Below are 20,565 nucleotides of genomic sequence, written 5' to 3' on the forward strand. Positions count from 1 at the left end.
CAATAACAATAAATTAATAACACTTTTTTTAATTTGATTTATCGGTCGATTCAATTTTTACACACGAAGTAGGCAGTTGAAAATCACTTTAAAGTATTTAATCAAACTCTAAAGTCATGCTTTTTGGAAAGTTGAGCAATCAAAGGTTAAAGTCTCACACCTCCAAAACAACAAAATTCCCCAATGCTCCAACCAAATGGCCTCCAATATCCTCAAGCTAGTCCAACTAATTTCATAAATTTTGTCAAAGTCAAGTCATTGGTCAAAGTTAACTTCGGGATCCAACATCCTAAATTAATTAATTTCGGAATTAGTATACAAATACTGATTGCATGAATAAGTGCCCTTTGTTATAAATTAACTAATTTGACAATTTTATAAAGAAAGAAAAGCAAGAGAATATAGAGAAAGTAGTAATATAGAGAGAGTAGTAGAAATTTTCTTCTATTTTTGTGTGTAGCTTACATTGCAAATGATGGCTTATTTATAGCCAAAAAAAGATGAAGTAAAATACCACTTAAATTAAACAAATATTTCAAGTGGACAATCCACACAAATATTTCAAATTGACAATCCACAAATATTTCAAGTAGACAATCCATTAGTCCATTTGTTCTTTAACACTCCCCCTTGGATGTTCACGTGAAATGTGCCTCGTTAAAACCTTACTAGAAAAAATTCAGTGGGAAAAAGCCTAGTGAAGAAAAAAGAGTACACACATCTGGTAATACGCCATGAGTGCTGCCTCATTAAAAACCTTATCAGGAAAATCCAGTGGGACAAAACCTTGACTAAGGGAAAAAGAGTACAACTCATATTTTGCTTCCCCTAATGAAAATATCACTTAATATCTCGAAGACGACGCATTCCAATTTTGTATCTCATTTTCTCAAAGGTTGAAGTTGGCAATGCTTTGGTAAACATATCTGCCAAACTGTCACTTGAACGAATTTGTTGGACATCTATTTCACCCTTCTTTTGAAGATCATGAGTGAAAAAGAATTTTGGTGAAATATGTTTTGTTCTGTCTCTTTTGATGTATCCTCCCTTCAGTTGAGCTATACATGCAGCATTGTCTTCATACAATATTGTTGGAGCGTCTTTTGTCAAAGAAAGGCCACATGTTTCTTGAATGTGTTGAGTTATTGATCTTAACCAAACACATTCTCGACTTGCTTCATGAATGGCTATTATCTCTGCATGATTTGAGGAAGTGGCAACCATAGTTTGCTTTGTTGAACGCCATGATATAGTTGTACCACCACATGTAAATAAATAGCCTGTTTGCGACCGCCCTTTATGGGGATCAGATAAATATCTCGTATCTGCATAACCGATCAATTGTGACGTGGAATCATTTGAGTAAAACAATCCCATATCAATGGTACCTCGAAGGTATCTGAATATATGCTTAATTCCATTTCAGTGTCTTCGTGTTGGGGAAGAACTAAATATTGCTAACAAGTTTACTGAGAAAGCTATATCTAGTCTAGAATTGTTGGCAAGATACATTAATGCACCAATTGCACTAAGGTATGGTATTTCAGCACCAATAAGTACTTCATCATTTTCATAAGGTCGAAATGGATCTTTATTAATATCAAGAGATCTCACAACCATTGGGGTACTCAATGGATGTGTTTTATCCATATAAAACCTTTTAAAAATATTTTCAGTATATGTTGACTGATGGACAAATATGCCGTTTGTAAAATGTTTAATTTGTAGACCAAGATAAAATTCTGTTTTTCCAAGGTCTTTTATTTCAAACTCCTTTTTCAGATATTTTACTGCCTTTGAAAGTTCTTCCGGAGTTTCAATAATATTCAAATCATCAACATATACTGCTATTATGACAAATTCAGATCCAGACCTTCTCATAAAGACACAAGGGAAAATTGGATCATTTTTATATCCTTCTTTTAGCAAATATTCGCTAAGACGGTTGTACCACATTCGTCCTGATTGTTTCAACCCGTATAAGGATTTCTGAAGTTTTATTGAGCAATTGTCTCGAGAATCCTTGTATGCTTCAGGCACTTTGAACCCTTCGGGAATTTTCATAAAAATATCGTGGTCCAATGAGCCATATAAATAGGCAGTGACCACGTCCATTAAGTGTATTTCAAGCTTTTCATGAACTGCCAAATTTATTAGATATCTGAAAGTAATTGCATCCACCACAGGGAAATATGTTTCCATATAGTCAATGCCAGGTCTTTGCGAAAAATCTTGGGCTACAAGTCGTGCTTTATATCTTACGACTTCACCCTTTTCATTTCGTTTACGCACAAAAACCCATTTGTGCCCTACTGGCTTGACACCTTCAGGTGTTCGGACTATTGATCCGAAAACTTCATGTTTTTCAAGTGAAGTTAACTCTGCTTGAATTGCATCCTTCCATCTTGGCCAATCATTTCTCTGTCTGCATTCATTGACAGATTTTGGTTCAAGATCCTTATCTTGTTGCATTATTTCAATGGCAACATTATAAGCAAAAATATTATCGACCACAATATCATTTTAGTTTCACCGTTTTCCTGTCGAGACAAAACTTATTGAGATTTCTTCATTCTCATTATTTTCAGGTACTTGGACCTCTTTGGTGGTATCACCATTTGTTGTGTCTCTAGGCTCTTCTTGAGCACTCGCCTCCAAATTATGATCATCTTGATCATTTATTTCTTTTTTTTTTCGAGGATTTTTATCTTTGGAACCAAATGGTCATCCACATTTTAAGCGTGGCCTAGACTCATTTGCCTGAACAAGTTGTCCTACCAGGACATCAACTTGAACTTGAGCATTAGCAGTTGGGATATGCGATTTAGTAACTCGTGGAAGGTTAGTAAATGCATCCGGCAGTTGATTTGCAATATTCTGCAAATAAATCATCTTTTGAACTTCTTGCTCAAATTGATTTGTTCGAGGATCTAAATGAGATAGTGACATTGAATTCCAATCTATCTCATTTTTCAACTGCTTATGTTCTCCCCTAATATTGGGTATACTGATTCATCAAAATGACAATCAGCGAATCTTGCCGTAAATAAATCTCCAGTCATAGGTTCCAGATATTTTATAATAGAAGGAGATTCATATCCAACATATATTCCCAACCTTCTTTAGGGACCCATATTTGTGCGGTGCGGTAGAGCAATTGGGACATATACCGCATAGCCAAATATTCTAAGATGAGATATATTTGGCTCCCTTCCAAACGCCAACTGTAATGGAGAAAATTCATGATAATTTATTGGCCTTATGTGCACAAGTGCTGCTGCATGCAAAATAGCATGCCCTCATACTGAAATAGAAAGTTTTGTCCTCATTAGCAATGGTCTAGCTATCAATTGGAGGCGTTTAATCAATGATTCTGCTAGACCATTTTGAGTATGGACATGAGTGACCGGATGCTCAACTTTTATTCCAACCGACATACAATAATCATTAAATGATTAAGATGTGAATTCACCAGCATTATCAAGACGAATTGTCTTTATTGCATAATCTGAAAATTGTGCTCTTAACCTTATAATTTGAGCTAACAATCTCGCAAAAGTCATGTTGCAAGTTGATAATAAGCACACATGTGACCATCTTATAGATGCATCTATCAAGACCATATAATATTTAAATGGTCCACATGAAAGGTGAATTGGCCCACATATATCACCCTGTATACGTTCCAGAAACGCAGGAGATCCAATCCCAACCTTAGTTGCTGATGGTTTGATAATCAGTTTTCCTTGGGAACAAACAACATAAGAGAATTCCTTAGATTGAAGAATTTTCTAATTCTTCAAAGTGTGTCCATGTGAATTCTCAATAATTCTGCGCATCATATTATAATCGGGATGGCGCAACCGGTCATGCCAAATGATAAAATCATTAGAATCAGTAAACCTTTTGTTTACTATGACATGTGATTCAACAATACCAATATTTGTATGGTACAACCCAGAAGAAAGTGCAGGTAATTTTTCGTGCACAGTTTTCTTCTCCATATTTATTGTAGTAATATAAAGGTATTCAACCTTTCCTGCATTTGCAGTCTCAATATGATAGCCATTTTGGCGAATAACCTTAAAATTTAACAAGTTTCTTTGAGACTTACTACAATACAATGCATTATCAATTACCAATATCGTTCCTCCAATTAGTAATAATGCCTTTTTTTCAGAGCCTTCAATCAATTTTGTACTACCAGATATTGTATTGACATAGGCCTTTTTCATAATCAAATGACAGAAATATTTTTTTTCTTTTAATATCGTATGAGTTGTGGCACTATCCAAAAGACACATATCTCTACTATTCATCTTGAATCCAATTGAAGACTGAAAAATTTATTTATCTTCATAAAATAAAAATGCATTGTAAGAAATAAAATAAGTAACAATTTATCTAGAAAAACATAAGTCCCTTTTAAAGTTAAATTGTGGTAATTTAGAATTTTTAAAAATTATAGGATTCAATTATGATGAATATTACAATAATTTAGTTTATGAAATTATATTGTAATGAATTTGTAACACAGAAAAAATGATTGATAATATGAACCTAACGTGCCAAATTATAAGAATTAACCAACTGAGGTGTAACACGTTAATAATAAACATAATTTTATATAAATTAATAATTTACTAGTGAATTAGTTTAATAAACTTAGAATTCAAAAAATTTATGACAGAATATACTTATTAACCTTAAATAAATATTATACATAAGTGTTAAAACAAATATAAAATAAATAAAATTATAAAACATTAATATAATATTATTCATCATGTATAGATAATTTGTTTATTGGCAAAAATAATACAATCATTATATATTATTAATGTCTAAAATATCAACAAGAATAAACAATTAGTATAATGACATTAAATAAGGCGAATATTATTTTTAGTAACAATATGATATTAATATTAAATAATAGCACACTAATAGTAATTAATTACCACATTGTAAAATAGCATAATGCAATAAACAATATACAATTATCATAAAAATGTGGCCCTGATTTTTTTTTAAAATACATAAACGTAAAAACACAATAATTCAAAGTACATAAAAATGACAACATATTGAAAAACATGAAATTAAACATCAATTAAGATCCTTAAAAAAAATTCAACCTCCAAATGAGTAATATCATTGAGGTAATTAAAATCATCATCCCTTAAAGCCATATTTGCTTCAATATTATCATTATTCAAAGGTCTTGCCTCAACATTATTTTTGAACGTCAAGTGTGACTCTATCCGAGCATTAGAAGAAGAGGCACCACCTCTATTTGTCTTTTTTTTAAAAGAATTTTAATAAAGTCTTACAAAATGCTCAGACGTCCGACATTCATTTTTCTAGTGGCCTTTCATGCCACAACGATGACAGTTACTTCTCGAAGGGCCATTTTGAGATCTGATATTGTTCTTCCTTTTATGTTGACCACCACCACGACTATTATTAAATCGTCTTCTGTCATTGTCATGTCCATGCACATTATTGTGGCCATGATTTTTATTTTGTCTTCTTTCAGACTGGCCATGTGCTTTTTCCATATTTGCCTCCGGTAACGGAGTAGTTCCAGTGGGATGGGATTCATGATTTTTCATTAAAGGGTATTATGTTGCTCAGCTACCAAAAGGCATGAGATCAATTCAGAATATTTTTTAAAATCCTTTTCACGATATTGCTGTTGTAATATTACATTAGATGCATGAAAAGTAGTTAGTGTCTTTTCTAACATGCCCTCATCATTTATAGTTTTCCCACATAATTTTAATTGGGAAGTTATTCTAAATACAGAAGAATTATACTCAATTACAGTTTTAAAATCTTGAAACCGTAAATGCATCTATTCGTAACGAGCCCTTGGCAATACCGTTGCCCTGAGGTGGTCATACCTCCCTTTTATGTTTTTCCACAATTCAAGTGGATCTTTCACTGTCAAGTATTCCATTTTCAGGCTTTCATCTAGATGATGATGAAGAAAAATCATAGCATTTGCTTTATCCTGACTTGATGATGTATTTCCTTCAATTATAGCATCACCAAGACCCTTAGCGGTAAGGTGGATTTCAACATCAAGTACCCATGACAAATAATTCTTGCTAGAAATATCAAGTGCCACAAATTCCAAGTTTGAGAAGTTTGACATGATGAAAATTAATTTGAAAGTAATAAAGACAACTTAAAAATTAAATTTCTTTAGTAGATATACCTGATATAGAAGTTAATTTTCTGAAAAATTAGAGTTTCGTGCTGATAACGTGTTATAAATTAACTAACTTGATAATTTTATAAAGGAAGAAGCAAGATAATATAGAGAAAGTAGTAATATAGAGAGAATAGTAGAATTTTTTTTCTATTTTTGTGTGTATCTTACATTGCAAATGATGACTTATTTATAACCAAAAAAAGATGAAGTAAAATACCACTTAAATTAAGCAAATATTTCAAATGGACAATCCACAAATATTTCAAGTGGACAATCCATTAGTCCATTTGTTCTTTAACACCCTTAGTTATGTATATAAGATTGTTAGGCATTTGTTGAGTACCTGCCACTCTATCCTGGATTTTGGAGCTTTCACATATATGCATAAAATTCAACATATATATATTTTTTTATTCTAATTTATGAGAGGTCACTTAGTATATGTAACTATTTACAAGTTGAATGTGAGAGATATGTTATCTGCATATCACACATATTTATTCATCAAAAATATCATTTATCTTTTCATATTTGTAATTGCTATCCATTGTTGACATACATAACAATCATAATATCTATATGATTGGCACCAAATTTTACTAACCGTGTGTTCTGAAAGAAAGTCAAAAAGAGCTGCAAGAAAAGTCTTCAAGGAGAAAAGTAAAAGATAGGAAGGGTAAGTGTGTTTGTATTTACACGTTTTGGTAGGAAGGGTAGGTGTGTTTACGCGTTTTTAAAAACGCGTATACTCCATCCTTTTACGTGTTTTCATCTTCCTATAAATAGAGGGCCTCGTGCCCTCATTTAATTCATTCAAAAAAAGTGAGAGTAAAAATACAAACAGAGTTATAAACTAAGATAAATATTGTAGTCTTGAGTGTCCTCTTTAGTAGTTGTTTCTTTTACGAGAGAGAAGTGTAAATTGTTGTTTTTTCCTTGTATTTGAGAGCAGTGTACTCCCATATTATCATAGTAAAATCCTTCTACCCCGTGGTTTTTTTTCTCTATCTGTTTGAGAGGTTTTCACATAAAATTCTCGTGTCCAATTTATTTTCATTATTTATTATCATATCAAACTTTAGTTGTGGTGTTTCCTCCCCAAACATGTTCATCGTGTGGAGTCTCGAGCCAAAAGGTCACTTTTCCCAACAATAATGCATAAAGGGATACTTATTTTCCCATATATTTGGATTGTTTTGTATTGGTAATGGATAATTATCATATTAATGGACAATTAATAGTAAAATATTTTTTTTATTCTTATTTTTAAAAAAAGTTCATATTTCGTGGCGATAGAAGTATCTTTTTATGGCGATTAAGTTGTCACAAAATGGATCATTTGTAGCGACTTTTTTATGTCGCCACTAAAAACCTTTAGTTTCAGTAATAACGCCAACGACACTTCTTTGGCTATTTGGCTCTCGATTTTGAGAAATCAAAAGGTGAAATTTCATCCTAAAATTCTCTATGCATGGTTTTGTAATACTACCTTGGTGTTTATACTTCAATTTAATAAGATTTGATCCATAGAAATCTGAGTGCGGAGCCCAAAGAACCACTTTTTTCAAGTCAAATTGCCAAATGAAATATTAGCAGGTCCTACTGCTGGTTTTACTTACACCAATGATGTAAGAAGATTTAATGGACTTTTAAAATACAAACAAAAAGAGTACAAATTTTGCTACTCCTCTGCAGTCCAAGACATTATTTTTTTTTCCTGTATAACTTAGCTCCAAGGGTGACTGTGCCAGCAGAAACCGACACACACGAAAACTCTTTCAACTGTTATGTGATATACTAAAATGAAAAGTATATGCTACCTGACATACTAAATCGAATATGTTGTAGAATAGAGGAGTTTTCATAGAGCTTGCATCTCGAGGTTGGTTTGTTCGGTGTTATTTGTTGAGGAAGGTACAGATTCACGGTTGTCGCTAGCACCAGCATTCATCTCCTGGATAGGAGGAGGATTGACTATTGTCATCGGCATGGCAGAATTATCTGACAGACGATTCTTCATCTCTCTATGCTCCTGGCACAACGCACACCAGTGCAAGCAGCAATGTGCTAAGCAAGGGTCACACGGGGAATTCTGCATCATTTCGAAAGTGTTATACAACAACCACCACCAGGTATAATCTGACAGAGAATCATACAATATTAACTGTAAACATGAAGTCCCACTCTAATCTCTCTTTTTGTACGTGTATGGACCAGTTTATGTGCACCATAACTAATCCTTCGGGTACATGTTACCTTCCATCAGTACAACTACCAAATAACTCTTTCCAACAAGACTTTAAGACATATAGGATAAAATCACCTAGCATTTCTTTGCGTCTACTGAGATTTGAACACACTAGTCTCCTATGGTTCATTCAAGTTTCTTTCACTGCTATGTCACACTTCGTTGCTAAAGTCCCACTCTCATCTCCCAAGAGTTAAACTTTAGGTCAACCATATAGATGACAGAGGCAAAATTGCATTGTACAATAAAAGCATGTGAACTTACTTTATCGAAAAAATAATAATAAAGGGCAATATGTGCACTAAATGTCCCGCATTCATGCAGGGGGAGGCCACACCCTAAGTGGGTGTGATGCAGGAAGCCTACCCTGAAGCAACCATCAGGCTGATTCCAAAGGCGAAACAAGTGACCTATAGATCACATGGAGACAACTTAACCATTGCTCCAAAGATCCTCTTCCGAAAATATTAATACTAAAAAAAAAAAAACGCCAACTTCAGCTAATGATAAACAATTTACTCCAAAGTTTTGTTACCCTTTATTCTTGTGGTCACAGTAACATCAGAAAAAGATACTTTCTTGCAATTAGAATAGTTAAGATGATCTCCGTCCTCTAGATGTTGCGAAGTCTAAGCTAACAACTTTTTAAAATGTTAAGATTTGCAGGACATTCAAGAAGACATTGAATAAAATTGATCAAGGAAGAAGGATTTGATCCTACTTATGCATATATACACACAAAAAGATGATGTTACCTTGAGATGATACTTCTTCTGCAGCGACTGCCGGAAAAGACCAGTATATATTCCACACATCCACCAACTAAATAGTAAGCCTTCACCAATGAGGAATGATGTACCTGGATCAATACCATGACATACTGCTGTTGCAACTGCAAGAGCAATGCCACCCTCAACAAAAATGGCATGACAAACACAAGGGGTAGTCCAAGGAGTATCATCTCTCAGGGTCTCGACATTACGCCCAAACAAGACACACGGGCAGAAAAGTCCTGTCCAACCTATAGAGGTAAGATATAAAAACCAGGTTAAAAGAAGAAGCAACAGCTGCACATAGACCACATTCAAGAATATGATAAGGAGGTTCTTTGCTGAGATGGAAGGATACCAGAAATCGAACCAGAGTAATAACAACCTAACATAGTGATAGACGTCTATATTTTACAAAATTGAATAAGACCAACTATTAGTTGATTATCGATAAACTTGATGTACAAAGAGCTTATTCTTCCATCTCCTACATTTTTGGATAGATCTTACTATTCTCTTTTGCAGAATACCAAACCGCAACCAAAGACTAATCTATGTCCCCTCCTAAGTGTCAGAATGATGAGCTGCCCGGTTACACAGTATTTCTAGCACCTCCCATTGGTTTTGGCAGAAATTAGTTACTTGACCAAGACTGTAAGGACCTAATCTCTTCACTTGGTTAGTCTGAAGATCAAAGAGGTCTAATTGGGAACAGAGATACTAAAGGTTTCGCTTTCTATGTTAAAGCTACAAGATACTATTCTCATAGTTCAAGTGCTTTGTGCCACAACAGGAAAGGGTTAACGAAAATGATAAAGAGCAATATTAAATTTGTAATTTAGACAAGCAGGCCTCAGTCCTTTTTACATGATGTATATAAATGCTTACTTAATTAGCTTATCCTTAAGAGATCTAACGATAACAACAGCATCCCAGTGTAATCCCACAAGTGGGATCTAGGGAGGATAAAGTGTACACAGACCTTACCCCTACCTCGTAGAGATAGAGAGGTTGTTTCCGATAGACCCTATCCTTGGAGATGTAAGTCCTTCCAAAATGATAGAGTGAGCTTCTTTCACTAAAAAAAAATGGTGAAAGAGAAAAATGGACGGTTTTGTTAAGTTTTTGGTATGCTGCTTTTCAACCACACTGGTAGGATGTAGATAAACGCAAAGATACTACCAAAGTGGAGAAAGGAAAAACTTGGAGGTGAGATGCTCATTCATAAGAATGTCTTTTGGAAACTATTTAGACAGTGTAAAGAGGAACATACACAAGTGATTACAAGCATTATGTACATAATGTAAAAAAGAACACTTACAACTGTCTTTGTCCTCTGTACATCCAAAAATCCCACTTGTCCAAGGCTCATCTGCAGGAGGCTCAAAACTTTCAGGTAAAACTTGTCCACATTCGTTGCACTTGTGAACGACTAGCTGCTCAATGAGACATGAAATTTGTAATAGAAGGAAAGATAGACAAGAACCAAACCTAGTACAAAATTTAAACCAATTAAGAGCATACTAACATCTGGCAGATTAATTGGAATCAAAGTACTATACTTTTTGGCAATTTCAATTAATGAAGTCCGCTAAACGCTACACCATGTAATCACTGACAGAAAAAAGTTCCTACAAAGGAAATGCTTGTTTGCATTCTTCAAGAACCTCATTCGATTAAACATGTAACTGTTTTGTCCCCAGGGCCTAGCTCAAGTGGCAAAGGGTGGAGGATTTGTGGCTTAGGTCACAGGTTCAAGCCCCACACCATGCAAAGAGAAGCCTGGTATTTAAGTGGAGAAGGGTAGAGGGGCGAGCCCATTATCCACCGAGTTTAGAAGGCTATGGTTGGTCCAAAGGGCGGGGCTACAGACGGATTTTTCGGTTATCAAAAAAAAAACATGTAACTGTCTGCAGGATAATCGTGGCACTTATACACTCTTTATTTATAGAATAGTTGTCGTCAGTGTGCAGTGATACATTTCAAAACAAGCCCTTGATTATATGTTTCTTATGACAATATCTATTCATTATTTTTACATTGTTTGTACGACAGTTGTTAGTGTGCAGTGATGAATTTAGAAACAAGCCGTTGACTATATGTTTCTTATGACGAGTTGAGTGGGAATTACGTGATCTTATAATCAAAACTATTAAGAATCAACAAAGTTTCTGTCTAACAAGAAATCAATAAGCTCATATCCCTACATTTCTTCACACAGAATAATCCAAAAGATCCAATGACTCATACACAATTAGCCAAGAAGATAAATTGACAGAGAACATTTCATCCCACACCCATCAGCAATTAAAGGCAGATCTAGCAAAAAAACATTAAACAAATGCAACCCCACAACCCCATTACGAAAAAGTTCAAATCTTAAATTCGCCTCTACGAATCAAATTAAAAACAGATCAAAGAAAGACCTGAGGGACATGAATAGGCTGATTGAGCTCTCCAGGCTTAATGTCTTCTTCAAGAGGTGCTTGATCTTTTGTTAATTTTACATACTTTGACTGAATTCCTCCTTCTGCCATTTCAATCTGCTAAATATAACAATTAATCAACAAAACAAAATTATTACCCAAAAAAAACTAAAGTGAAGTGAAATTTGTTTGGAAAATTCGAGGATAGTTCATCGTACGTTGTTGTAATAAACCGGAAAAAATTAGAACTAAGTGCCGCCGGTCAAATGAGGTACTTAATGTAGTAACTGCTAAGTACTGTTTATATTTATAGAAAATGTTGGGCGTTTATTACAACGCGGAAATCGTAGATTGTCTCCTAGAGTTGAGGGCTTTCATCCCCGAATTGTTTGGTACGCGAGATAAAGGAGATATCTTAAAATTAAATTTGAAATTATATTTATATTATATTTAATTAATAATATAAATAAAGTTGTACCACTGTTTAAATGATATTTTACCTATCTTGTTTAATTTGGATTTATTTTATTTCACCTTTCGAATTGGATAAATTAGTTTTGGAATTATAATTTTGAAATAATTTAATCTATGTACCAAACGACTTTTTAAAGTTTTATGTAGCATATCTCTCTTATTTTCAAAAAAAAATACAGAGATTTTTAAATCTTATTACATATAATGTAGTAAAAACTTGTGATTTTAAACACGTCACATGATATTTTAAAATTATATTTACCTCTTACCTGTTAAAAACTAATTACATTTTCCTTCACCCATTAAAACTCCATTTTCCGCTTTAAAATGTAATGTATCATGTTCTTATTGAACGAAAAGGTTAGTCTTACTTTTAACCCTAATTTGACCCGACCCACTTTTCCACCCATACTAAATCACTCCCAATACCTAGCTTGCCCACCCCTACTTGCAACTATTACTTTTTTTACCCCAACTGAAATGGTTTTAGTATGCTATGGAATATATTACAAGAAAACAGTTTTTAAATGGATTTACATTTTAATGCTGGACCAAATTAGGAAAATTGATTTGCATCATTTTTGGGCACAAACAAGTCTTGGACTTTGAATTTATAACACTTGTTTAGTTGTTTTTAATCAACACAGAGATATTGTTATCAGTCCTTCATATTCAAAACAATCACCTAATGTCATTCTCATGCATTATTTTTTTGAATTTATAATGGGATAATTTGCATAAATCATATAGCATTATAGATTTATTTTACGGAAAAGGGTCAAAATTATCCCTGAACTTTGAAAAATAGTTTATTCATGCCCTTCGTTATACTTTAGGGTCAATTATACTCTTATTGTTATACTTTGGGCCAAATATGCCCTTGAGTATAACAGAGTACCACGTGTCGGCCTCTCAGTGGCCAACTTATTTTCCCTTTTAAATGTGTTTTTTTATTTATTTTTAAATCTGTTTTTTATTTGTTTTTAAATCTGTTTTTAAAATTTATTTTTTAAAATCTATTTTTTAAAATATGTTAATTTTAAAAAACAGATTTTTTTTAAAAAAGATAAAAAACAGATTTTAAAAAAAAAAAGATTTTAAATCTGTTTTTAAAATTTATTTTTTAAAATATGTTTTTTTTATTTGTTTTTAAAATCTTTCTTTTTTTAAAATCTTTTTTTTATCTTTTTTAAAAAAATCTGTTTTTTTAAAATTAACATATTTTAAAAAATAGATTTTAAAAAATAAATTTTAAAAACATATTTAAAAACAAATAAAAAACAGATTTAAAAACAAATAAAAAAACACATTTAAAAGGGAAAATAAGTTGTCCACTGAGAGGCCGACACGTGGCACTCCGTTATACTCAAGAGCATATTTGGCCCATAGTATAATAATAAGGGTATAATTGGCCCTAAAGTATAACGAAGGACATGAATAAACTATTTTTCAAAATTCAGGGGTAATTTTGACCCTTTTCCGTTTATTTTATGTCATACTACCTCAGCAAAAAAACAGTAATAAAAAAATCTCGATTTGACTCAATTGAGCTCAATATTATAGAATCTCGACTAAGCTTGGTTTATGATTCCCCCCCCCCCCCCCTCTCACACAGGAACAAAATTGGGATATAAAATTTATGAATCACTATAACAAGCTCAAGTTAATAGACAATAATAATTGAATTCACAATCATTTAGATAAATTTAATGATTTTTTCTGAGAAAATACTATTGAGTTCACACGAATTACATTGCAGATCCGCCCCACGAAGCATAAATCGACATGACATAGAGGTTTAGCCATTTGTGCAGTAAAAAGAATAAAATGCATTCCCAGTTACACATGTTTAAAAGTTAACAGTCCCTATGCACATTATAGTCTTCATAGCAAATCTTCATTACAGTATATCCAGTGGTCCAAGCAAACCACAGTTGGTGTTCAAGTATGCTAATTTTGTACTAAGTTGCTAAGAGTACATGCTCTTACATCTCAGCAGTAAACGATTTACCACAACCACAGGTTTGCGTAGCATTTGGATTTTTGAAAGAGAATCCCCCACCTATCAATGCATCGCTGTAGTCCAGTTGCATTCCGAAGATGAAGAGAAGGCTTTTCGGATCACAAACTGCAAGAAAGAGTCGATGCAGCAGAAATTTCATAAATAAACTCCAATAATCAATGGAAAAGAAAACAGACAAAAGTAGCTAGCACGCATAACCTACAAATATAAGAGCGAAATGGTACTCGTCTCTTGAATGGACCCAACACTATAAAATAGCATAACTACTTCATGAGTTAAAAGGCCGCACAAATTGGCAAGGGAACCTTACTGAATCAAGGGCATTATAATTTGTCTGAAAGTGAACTAAATTGTCTAAGTAGATGAGTATGGCATGAGACTGCTAGCTTTAGAAGCATACAAGAGCTAAATATAGGTAATCTTTATACCGCAATGAGCATTAGAAAATCAATCAAGCAAACTTTACATAGCACACAAGTCTCGAGATATGAAGCATAGATAGATCCTTGAGAGTAGAATTTCAATGGAGATAAAAGAGCAGCCCGGTGCACTAAGCTCCCGTGATGCACGGGGTCCGGGGAAATTTTCAATGGAGATGTGAAGAGAAATTCCACAAATGTTTTTATGGCAGAGTTATACTTCATTTGAGCAGCGATCTCCCCTCTCTGTTTCTCCACAAGACTGTTAAAACCAGAGAACTCTTTGCACTTTCATTTACATGGAGGTCATCACATTAAATTGCTAATGCATCTATCAACTCTTTTATCTATCAGGCCAACCAATCACTCAATCCATACTTTCTTTTACTTGTCTTATTGTCTTTCCATTAAATGAACACAGTAACTATCTCATCAACTACAGGGAAGGTTGAGTATCCGTGATTAACACAAGTATGGTTGTTTCACTGAATTTATCTTCTTCCATGCTAAGGAGTTAAGGGTTTGCAGAAGGACACAGATCCAACGGAATTAACTGCAAATGTGCTCCAACTTTGGTGTGAAAATACTCATTCTCTGGCAAAAAAAACCAAGACTGACATGTTAGAAAATGAGAAATTAAATTCACACATACCAATAACAAATCCATTGTACTCAATGATTGAATCATCTGGTCTAGCATTTTCTCGTTTTTCAAACTCCATCGTGTATGACATTCCCGAGCATCCCCCTTGTTTAACGCCAATTCTAAGACACAAGTCCTCATTCCGATCATTCCTCATTTTATTCAAGTGCATTAATGCATTGTCGGTTAAGGAAACTGCAGGTGCTACTCCTCCAGATGCAGGTGCTGCTGCATATATTAGAACCAAAGCAACTTATCAGAGCCAAGAGAGATCACCTGTAATAATGTCAACATCAAGCTTTAACTATTAATTCAGCCTAACTACATATGGCACGGTTTGTCTCTGGAAAGTCACTTTTACTATTTTTTACTCTGAAAAAAGATGGTGATTCAGTTATTGTAGATATACTAAGTTAGAGTTCTAAAATTCATATTAAAAGTATTATGGCTCATAACAATTTGCCTATAATTATAAAAGACATAAAACTGTAAAAGAAAACTACAATTAAAATGCATCTCCTTTGTTAAAGTAAGTGCAATTAATAATTTGGACAATAGTAGAATCCCGTTTAAGTCTCGTAAAATGTAATTATAATTTTTGGATATTTCTCATATAAGGTTTTGAAGTGAAGCACTCAAACTTTCTTGAGTAAGCTATGGCACTCAAATTTGGATAATTGAGTGAGCTTTTTGATTCAACCATTTCTTTGTCTACTTGAATCCTTGACACTCTTCCATTTGGGACATACCAAAATGTTTCACACCATTCCACAAATAAATCTTGTTCTATATAACTTTGGTAACTTCCAAAATTTCAAAATCATAGTTCACACGTTGTGATGTTTTTCCTATCAAGCTAGACATTCAATATCTCTTTTATATTTTCTTTCACTATTATACCAGTATATTATGTAAATGAAACTAACATCTTAAACTCCATAATTAGCCAGACATCATACAGAAATAGCGGTATCAGTACTCTAGGATAAAATGCAACAACAATAACAACGTTTCAATCCCAAACATACACTAGGATGAATAGAAATTATTTATTTACAGCAGAAACATGGATATATTTCACAAAATATCAGTCTAAGCAAAACTTCATAGCTAAAAAGGATTACTCTTATTTCTTCAACTTTAATTCAATCATTGAAATCATATCCTGTATCCTTACTTTCGAAGTGAACCAGTCAAAAGAATATGCTGAGTGTGGTGCAGTGCTTAGAAGTTGGCTAATCTGACAGGAGTATATGGAACTTCGTCAAGGTAACTTGATGATTGTTCCCTTCACAAGTTCATGGATCTTATTCTAGTCTAGTTCGAGCAAGTAAGATAACTTCAAAGATCAGAGCCTTTTGAGTAAGATTTGGGGTTGACGAAGGAGAAATTAGTAAATATGCACTACTTTGAAATGAAATCTGGCAGAAAAATAACAAAGCAACGAAAGAATCTAACTTTAGAATAGCTACTGCACATTTAATTGGTTTTGCCTTCATGAAGTAAGCTGAATTGTTTTCTCTGCATTTTGGTAGGATATCCCAACTTAAGCCATATTTATATCAATAATACCAACATTTATACAAACTTTGAGTTTATTTCTTCTTCAGTTTTATAATGTAGAAAATGAGTCAAAAAGCTATAAGTTTTATAGTCGTAATCCAGGAATATTTAAAAAGGTTATCTTGTGTCAAAAGAGGCTGCACTATTTATTACAAGACCATTGGACAAATAAGAATGTTCTATTCAGGCTCTACTCCCAAATCCCAAAGTTTTAGATGTTATTATTAGATTGTTCCTTTTCCCTGCTGTTAAAGTTAGTGCTCTGAAACTCACCACATGATTTTCTTTCAATGAATGAAAGGTACAAAGCCAGTAAAGTCATCCTTGACTTTAAGCACAGAAGAGATAATCAGACAAATACTAAGCCTTGATGCCCTAGACCTCCTTTATGATGGTTTTAGCGAGACATACTGCTACCGGTCGTCTCTTATCAACTTGCTCATCACTTCATCGAACCAAAATCCAAATTTCTTATTTTAGAATGTAACAGAAAAACCAGTTAAATTCAAGCAAGGTGATCAAAGCTGATCAATTTCTTCCCAGTGGCACTTAACCTTCTTTAAACAGCTTCTTAAATGATGGAAAGTGAAAATAAAGCATATTGTCTGAATCTTCTGGATAACGGTTCTGAAGTAAAACATTCAAACTCTCCTAAGCATAAGCTTTGGTATTCAAAAATTTTGGTTCATCTGGAAACAGGTAATAGACCTTCCTTAACCCTTCGGGGTGGCCCATTGGTTTGGGTTTGGGACTTCCATGTTGGAGGTCACAAGTTCGAAACCCCTTGCTAGCGAAAGCAAAAGGTTTGCCTTCTGGGTCGAGCTCATCGCACCAGGTTTGCCTAGTGCGGGTTACCTCTCCTGTATGGTTTGCGAGTTATTGCATAGGAGCGGGGGTTTTACCCTGTGCGCACCCAAAGGATAGCGGTTGCGGGTTTCCCTTGTCATCAAAAAAAGGTAATAGACCTTCCTCAAAGTACCTTGAACGGTTACTTTTCCAAAGAGTTCTCATATAATGTACACATATTATCTGACTAGATAGTTAAATCAATTTTTGTGCACCTTTTCTTTTATATTCAACTTTCATCTATATATTTTTATTTTTTCAATTTTCAATTTTTGATCTATTTCTAAATGTTATACAAAACTTAGTGTTCTTCACCTCCAAAAATATCAAAAAGCAAATCCCATATTCTAGTAGCTCACTGAGAAGTTTGACGCAGACTACTCAAAAATCAGCCGAACAGTCTATCCTGAATTCCAGACAGTTTACGGGCACAGATTCGCGTTAAAACGTCCAAACACTATCAAACCTAGATTCTTGTTTTTTCTCTTTCCGAAAGGATAATGTTTCTGTTAGCTAGTAAACAACCAAGTGACAAAAAGAGTCATCATGTACAGTCCAGCTAGGAAAATACTATCCCAAATGACCTTTACGGCAAGAGAAGAAAACTGATGTTGTCCAATATCAGCTATTCCAGTTATATAACTAACAGGCCAGAGTCTGAAATCCAAGTTTCAATCAATAACTATCATTTTCAAGTCTTATTTTGGGACAAAACAGACAGTTCAAGGGTGAGATGATATTCCAAATAGAAATTTACAACGTATTAGCTACTAGAAGCATAACGAGAAATTGCAACAGACTAAGCTCAGCTGCTCTTCATAGCTTACAAAAATTCTCTTCCTTCTTCTTTCAAGCATAATCAATCATAGAATTACAGCTTATATCTTTTGTATATACTGTAATCAACAAATCAACTACTCCTTATATTCAACTTTCACCTATATATTTTTATATTTTCAATTTTCAATTTTTGATCTATTTCTAAATGTTATACAAAACTTAGTGTTCTTCACCTCCAAAAATATCAGAAAGCAAATCCCATATTCTAGTAGCTCACTGAGAAGTTTGACGCAAACTACTCAAAAATCAGCCGAACAGTCTATCCTGAATTCCAGGCAGTTAACGGGAACAGATTTGCGTTAGAACGTCCAAACACTATCAAACCTAGATTCTTGTTTTTTTATCTTTCCAAAAGGATAATGTTTCTGCTAGCTAGTAAACAACCAAGTGACAAAAAGAGTCATCATGTACAGTCCAGCTAGGAAAATACTATCCCAAATGGCCTCTACGGCAAGAGAAGAAAACTGATGTTGTCCAATTTCAGCTATTCCAGTTATATAACTAACAGGCCAGAGTCTGAAATCCAAGTTTTCAATCAATAACTATCATTTTCAGTCTTATTTTGGGACAAAACAGACAGTTCAAGGGTGAGATGATATTCCAAATAGAAATTTACAACGCATTCGCTACTAGAAGAATAATGAGAAATTGCAATAGACTAAGCTCAGCTGTTCTTCATAGCTTACAAAAATTTTCTACCTTCTTCTTTCAAGCATAATCAATCACAAAATTACAGCTTATATCCTTTGTATATACTGTAATCAATAAATCAACTACTCCTTAAACCCTAGATCAACTATATATGAATCTCCTATATCATTTAGTATTCAGATAATTTATCACAAGTTAAACTAATTTTAACTAATTCAACTCTTTTTTTATAACTGTGATGTCCGGTCCAGCTTGCAACACCAGCAGCAGGTACCAGATAACTCTGTCCACCAAGGACAAAACAAATAGGAAGAAATCACCTAGTGATTTTGCCTCTGCTGAAATTTGAACTTGATAACTCATGATTCTCAACCACTTCATTGACCGTGACTGCTAGGACACACCCTAGGGTACAACTAATTCAACTCTAACCATAAACACACCACAAAATCTCCTCCTCTATCCTTCTAATCGATTATACTTTGGAAAACTCAAATAAATAGTGAACAAAAAACAATTTACTCAAAATATCAATAATCTCCATTAGTATTCACTACGATTCTCCTTTCCACTCTTCTTCACTACGAAAAACAGGAAACAATAGCTCAAAACCTACTTTAACTAGAAATTAGAAGGAAAAAAAACTATTCCTATATAATTTTAACTACAAATCTTATTCAAACATGAATCAAACAAACTAAAAATTATCAAATCCTAAACAGTTTTGGTTTCCTTCAAGTCAAGTATGTAAAAAATTACCTTCAAGTGTAGCAGATCGAATAGACAATGATTTTTTGCGATTAAAAAACGAAGGCGAAGATCGAAAGGAGATTGAAGAAGAAGATTGAGGCAAAACTCTTGAAATTGTTGAATTCTTCGAAGGGCGGTATAGAGAAGATGAACATCGAAGAGTTGCAGAGAACGCCATTGTTTTGGAATTTACCTGCAAATTCCACAAATGATTTTTGTTTTCCTTTTTTATTTTCAGTCTATAATTTATTTATTTATGGTTTATTTACACGTGGTACTTGAATTGTGATCATTTTGTCAATTTTATTTTTTGAGGTCTATAATGTGTGTAAGGGGAGATTTTGTATAAAAAAAATAAGCTCTTCTTTTAAAAAGCAAAAAAAATTCTATATAATTCTGAAACATAAAAACAAAAAATTATAAATAAAATAGCAAAAGATTCATCCCGAAAAATCGTACTAAATTCTAATAAAATCAAAAATACATGATTGTAAAATTCATACCTTCAAATGTGAGTTCCTCATATTCTTATTATTTTTCCGCAGTTTTAGTCAAATTTAATAGATAGAATTAGCAAATATTTGATGAATATTAAAAGAAAAAAACTACACCAAATGGACCCTTTAAACAAACTATTTACCATTTTATACCCCTTTTCTAAATAATTCTTTTATGTACCCCTTCGGCCAAAT

At 33.4% G+C, this 20,565-nt stretch overlaps 2 protein-coding genes across 4 annotated transcripts; both read right to left on the bottom strand.

Moving 5' to 3' along the window:
- Positions 1 to 7,755: 7,755 nt before the first annotated feature.
- Positions 7,756 to 12,012, bottom strand: LOC129880815 (cell number regulator 6-like). Of its 2 annotated transcripts, none has more exons than XM_055955019.1 (5): positions 11,883 to 12,012; positions 11,665 to 11,781; positions 10,560 to 10,674; positions 9,224 to 9,489; positions 7,756 to 8,312 (listed from the first exon to the last, which is right to left on the bottom strand). In XM_055955019.1, the coding sequence occupies exons 2-5, from the start codon at positions 11,773 to 11,775 to the stop codon at positions 8,082 to 8,084; spliced, it is 723 nt and encodes a 240-aa protein (XP_055810994.1). In that variant the 5' UTR covers positions 11,776 to 11,781; positions 11,883 to 12,012; the 3' UTR covers positions 7,756 to 8,081. The 2 variants fall into 2 exon arrangements, with proteins under 2 accessions (XP_055810994.1, XP_055810995.1); XM_055955020.1 differs by having other exon boundaries at positions 11,665 to 11,784; positions 11,883 to 12,006.
- A 1,806-nt stretch (positions 12,013 to 13,818) lies between these two features.
- LOC129880816 (iron-sulfur assembly protein IscA, chloroplastic) lies at positions 13,819 to 20,164 on the bottom strand. 2 transcript variants are annotated; one of them, XM_055955022.1, is made up of 3 exons: positions 19,883 to 20,164; positions 15,233 to 15,451; positions 13,819 to 14,266 (listed from the first exon to the last, which is right to left on the bottom strand). In XM_055955022.1, the coding sequence occupies exons 1-3, from the start codon at positions 20,049 to 20,051 to the stop codon at positions 14,124 to 14,126; spliced, it is 531 nt and encodes a 176-aa protein (XP_055810997.1). In that variant the 5' UTR covers positions 20,052 to 20,164; the 3' UTR covers positions 13,819 to 14,123. The 2 variants fall into 2 exon arrangements, with proteins under 2 accessions (XP_055810997.1, XP_055810998.1); XM_055955023.1 differs by having other exon boundaries at positions 15,233 to 15,448; positions 19,883 to 20,105.
- Positions 20,165 to 20,565: the final 401 nt, after the last annotated feature.

This window comes from Solanum dulcamara, chromosome 2 (genome assembly GCF_947179165.1).
Source record: "Solanum dulcamara chromosome 2, daSolDulc1.2, whole genome shotgun sequence".
In the NCBI taxonomy this organism is placed as follows: Eukaryota; Viridiplantae; Streptophyta; class Magnoliopsida; order Solanales; family Solanaceae; genus Solanum; species Solanum dulcamara.

Coding starts and splice junctions, on each gene's coding strand:
- LOC129880815 (XM_055955019.1), bottom strand. CDS start 11,775: ATGGCAGAAGGAGGAATTCAGTCAAAGTATGTAAAATTAACAAAAGAT. Junction 10,675..11,664: donor AGCCTATTCATGTCCCTCAG/GTCTTTCTTTGA, acceptor CTCATTGAGCAG/CTAGTCGTTCACAAGTGCAA. Junction 9,490..10,559: donor TACAGAGGACAAAGACAGTT/GTAAGTGTTCTT, acceptor TTACCTCTATAG/GTTGGACAGGACTTTTCTGC.
- LOC129880816 (XM_055955022.1), bottom strand. CDS start 20,051: ATGGCGTTCTCTGCAACTCTTCGATGTTCATCTTCTCTATACCGCCCT. Junction 15,452..19,882: donor TCGATCTGCTACACTTGAAG/GTAATTTTTTAC, acceptor TAATATATGCAG/CAGCACCTGCATCTGGAGGA. Junction 14,267..15,232: donor GTACAATGGATTTGTTATTG/GTATGTGTGAAT, acceptor TCTTTCTTGCAG/TTTGTGATCCGAAAAGCCTT.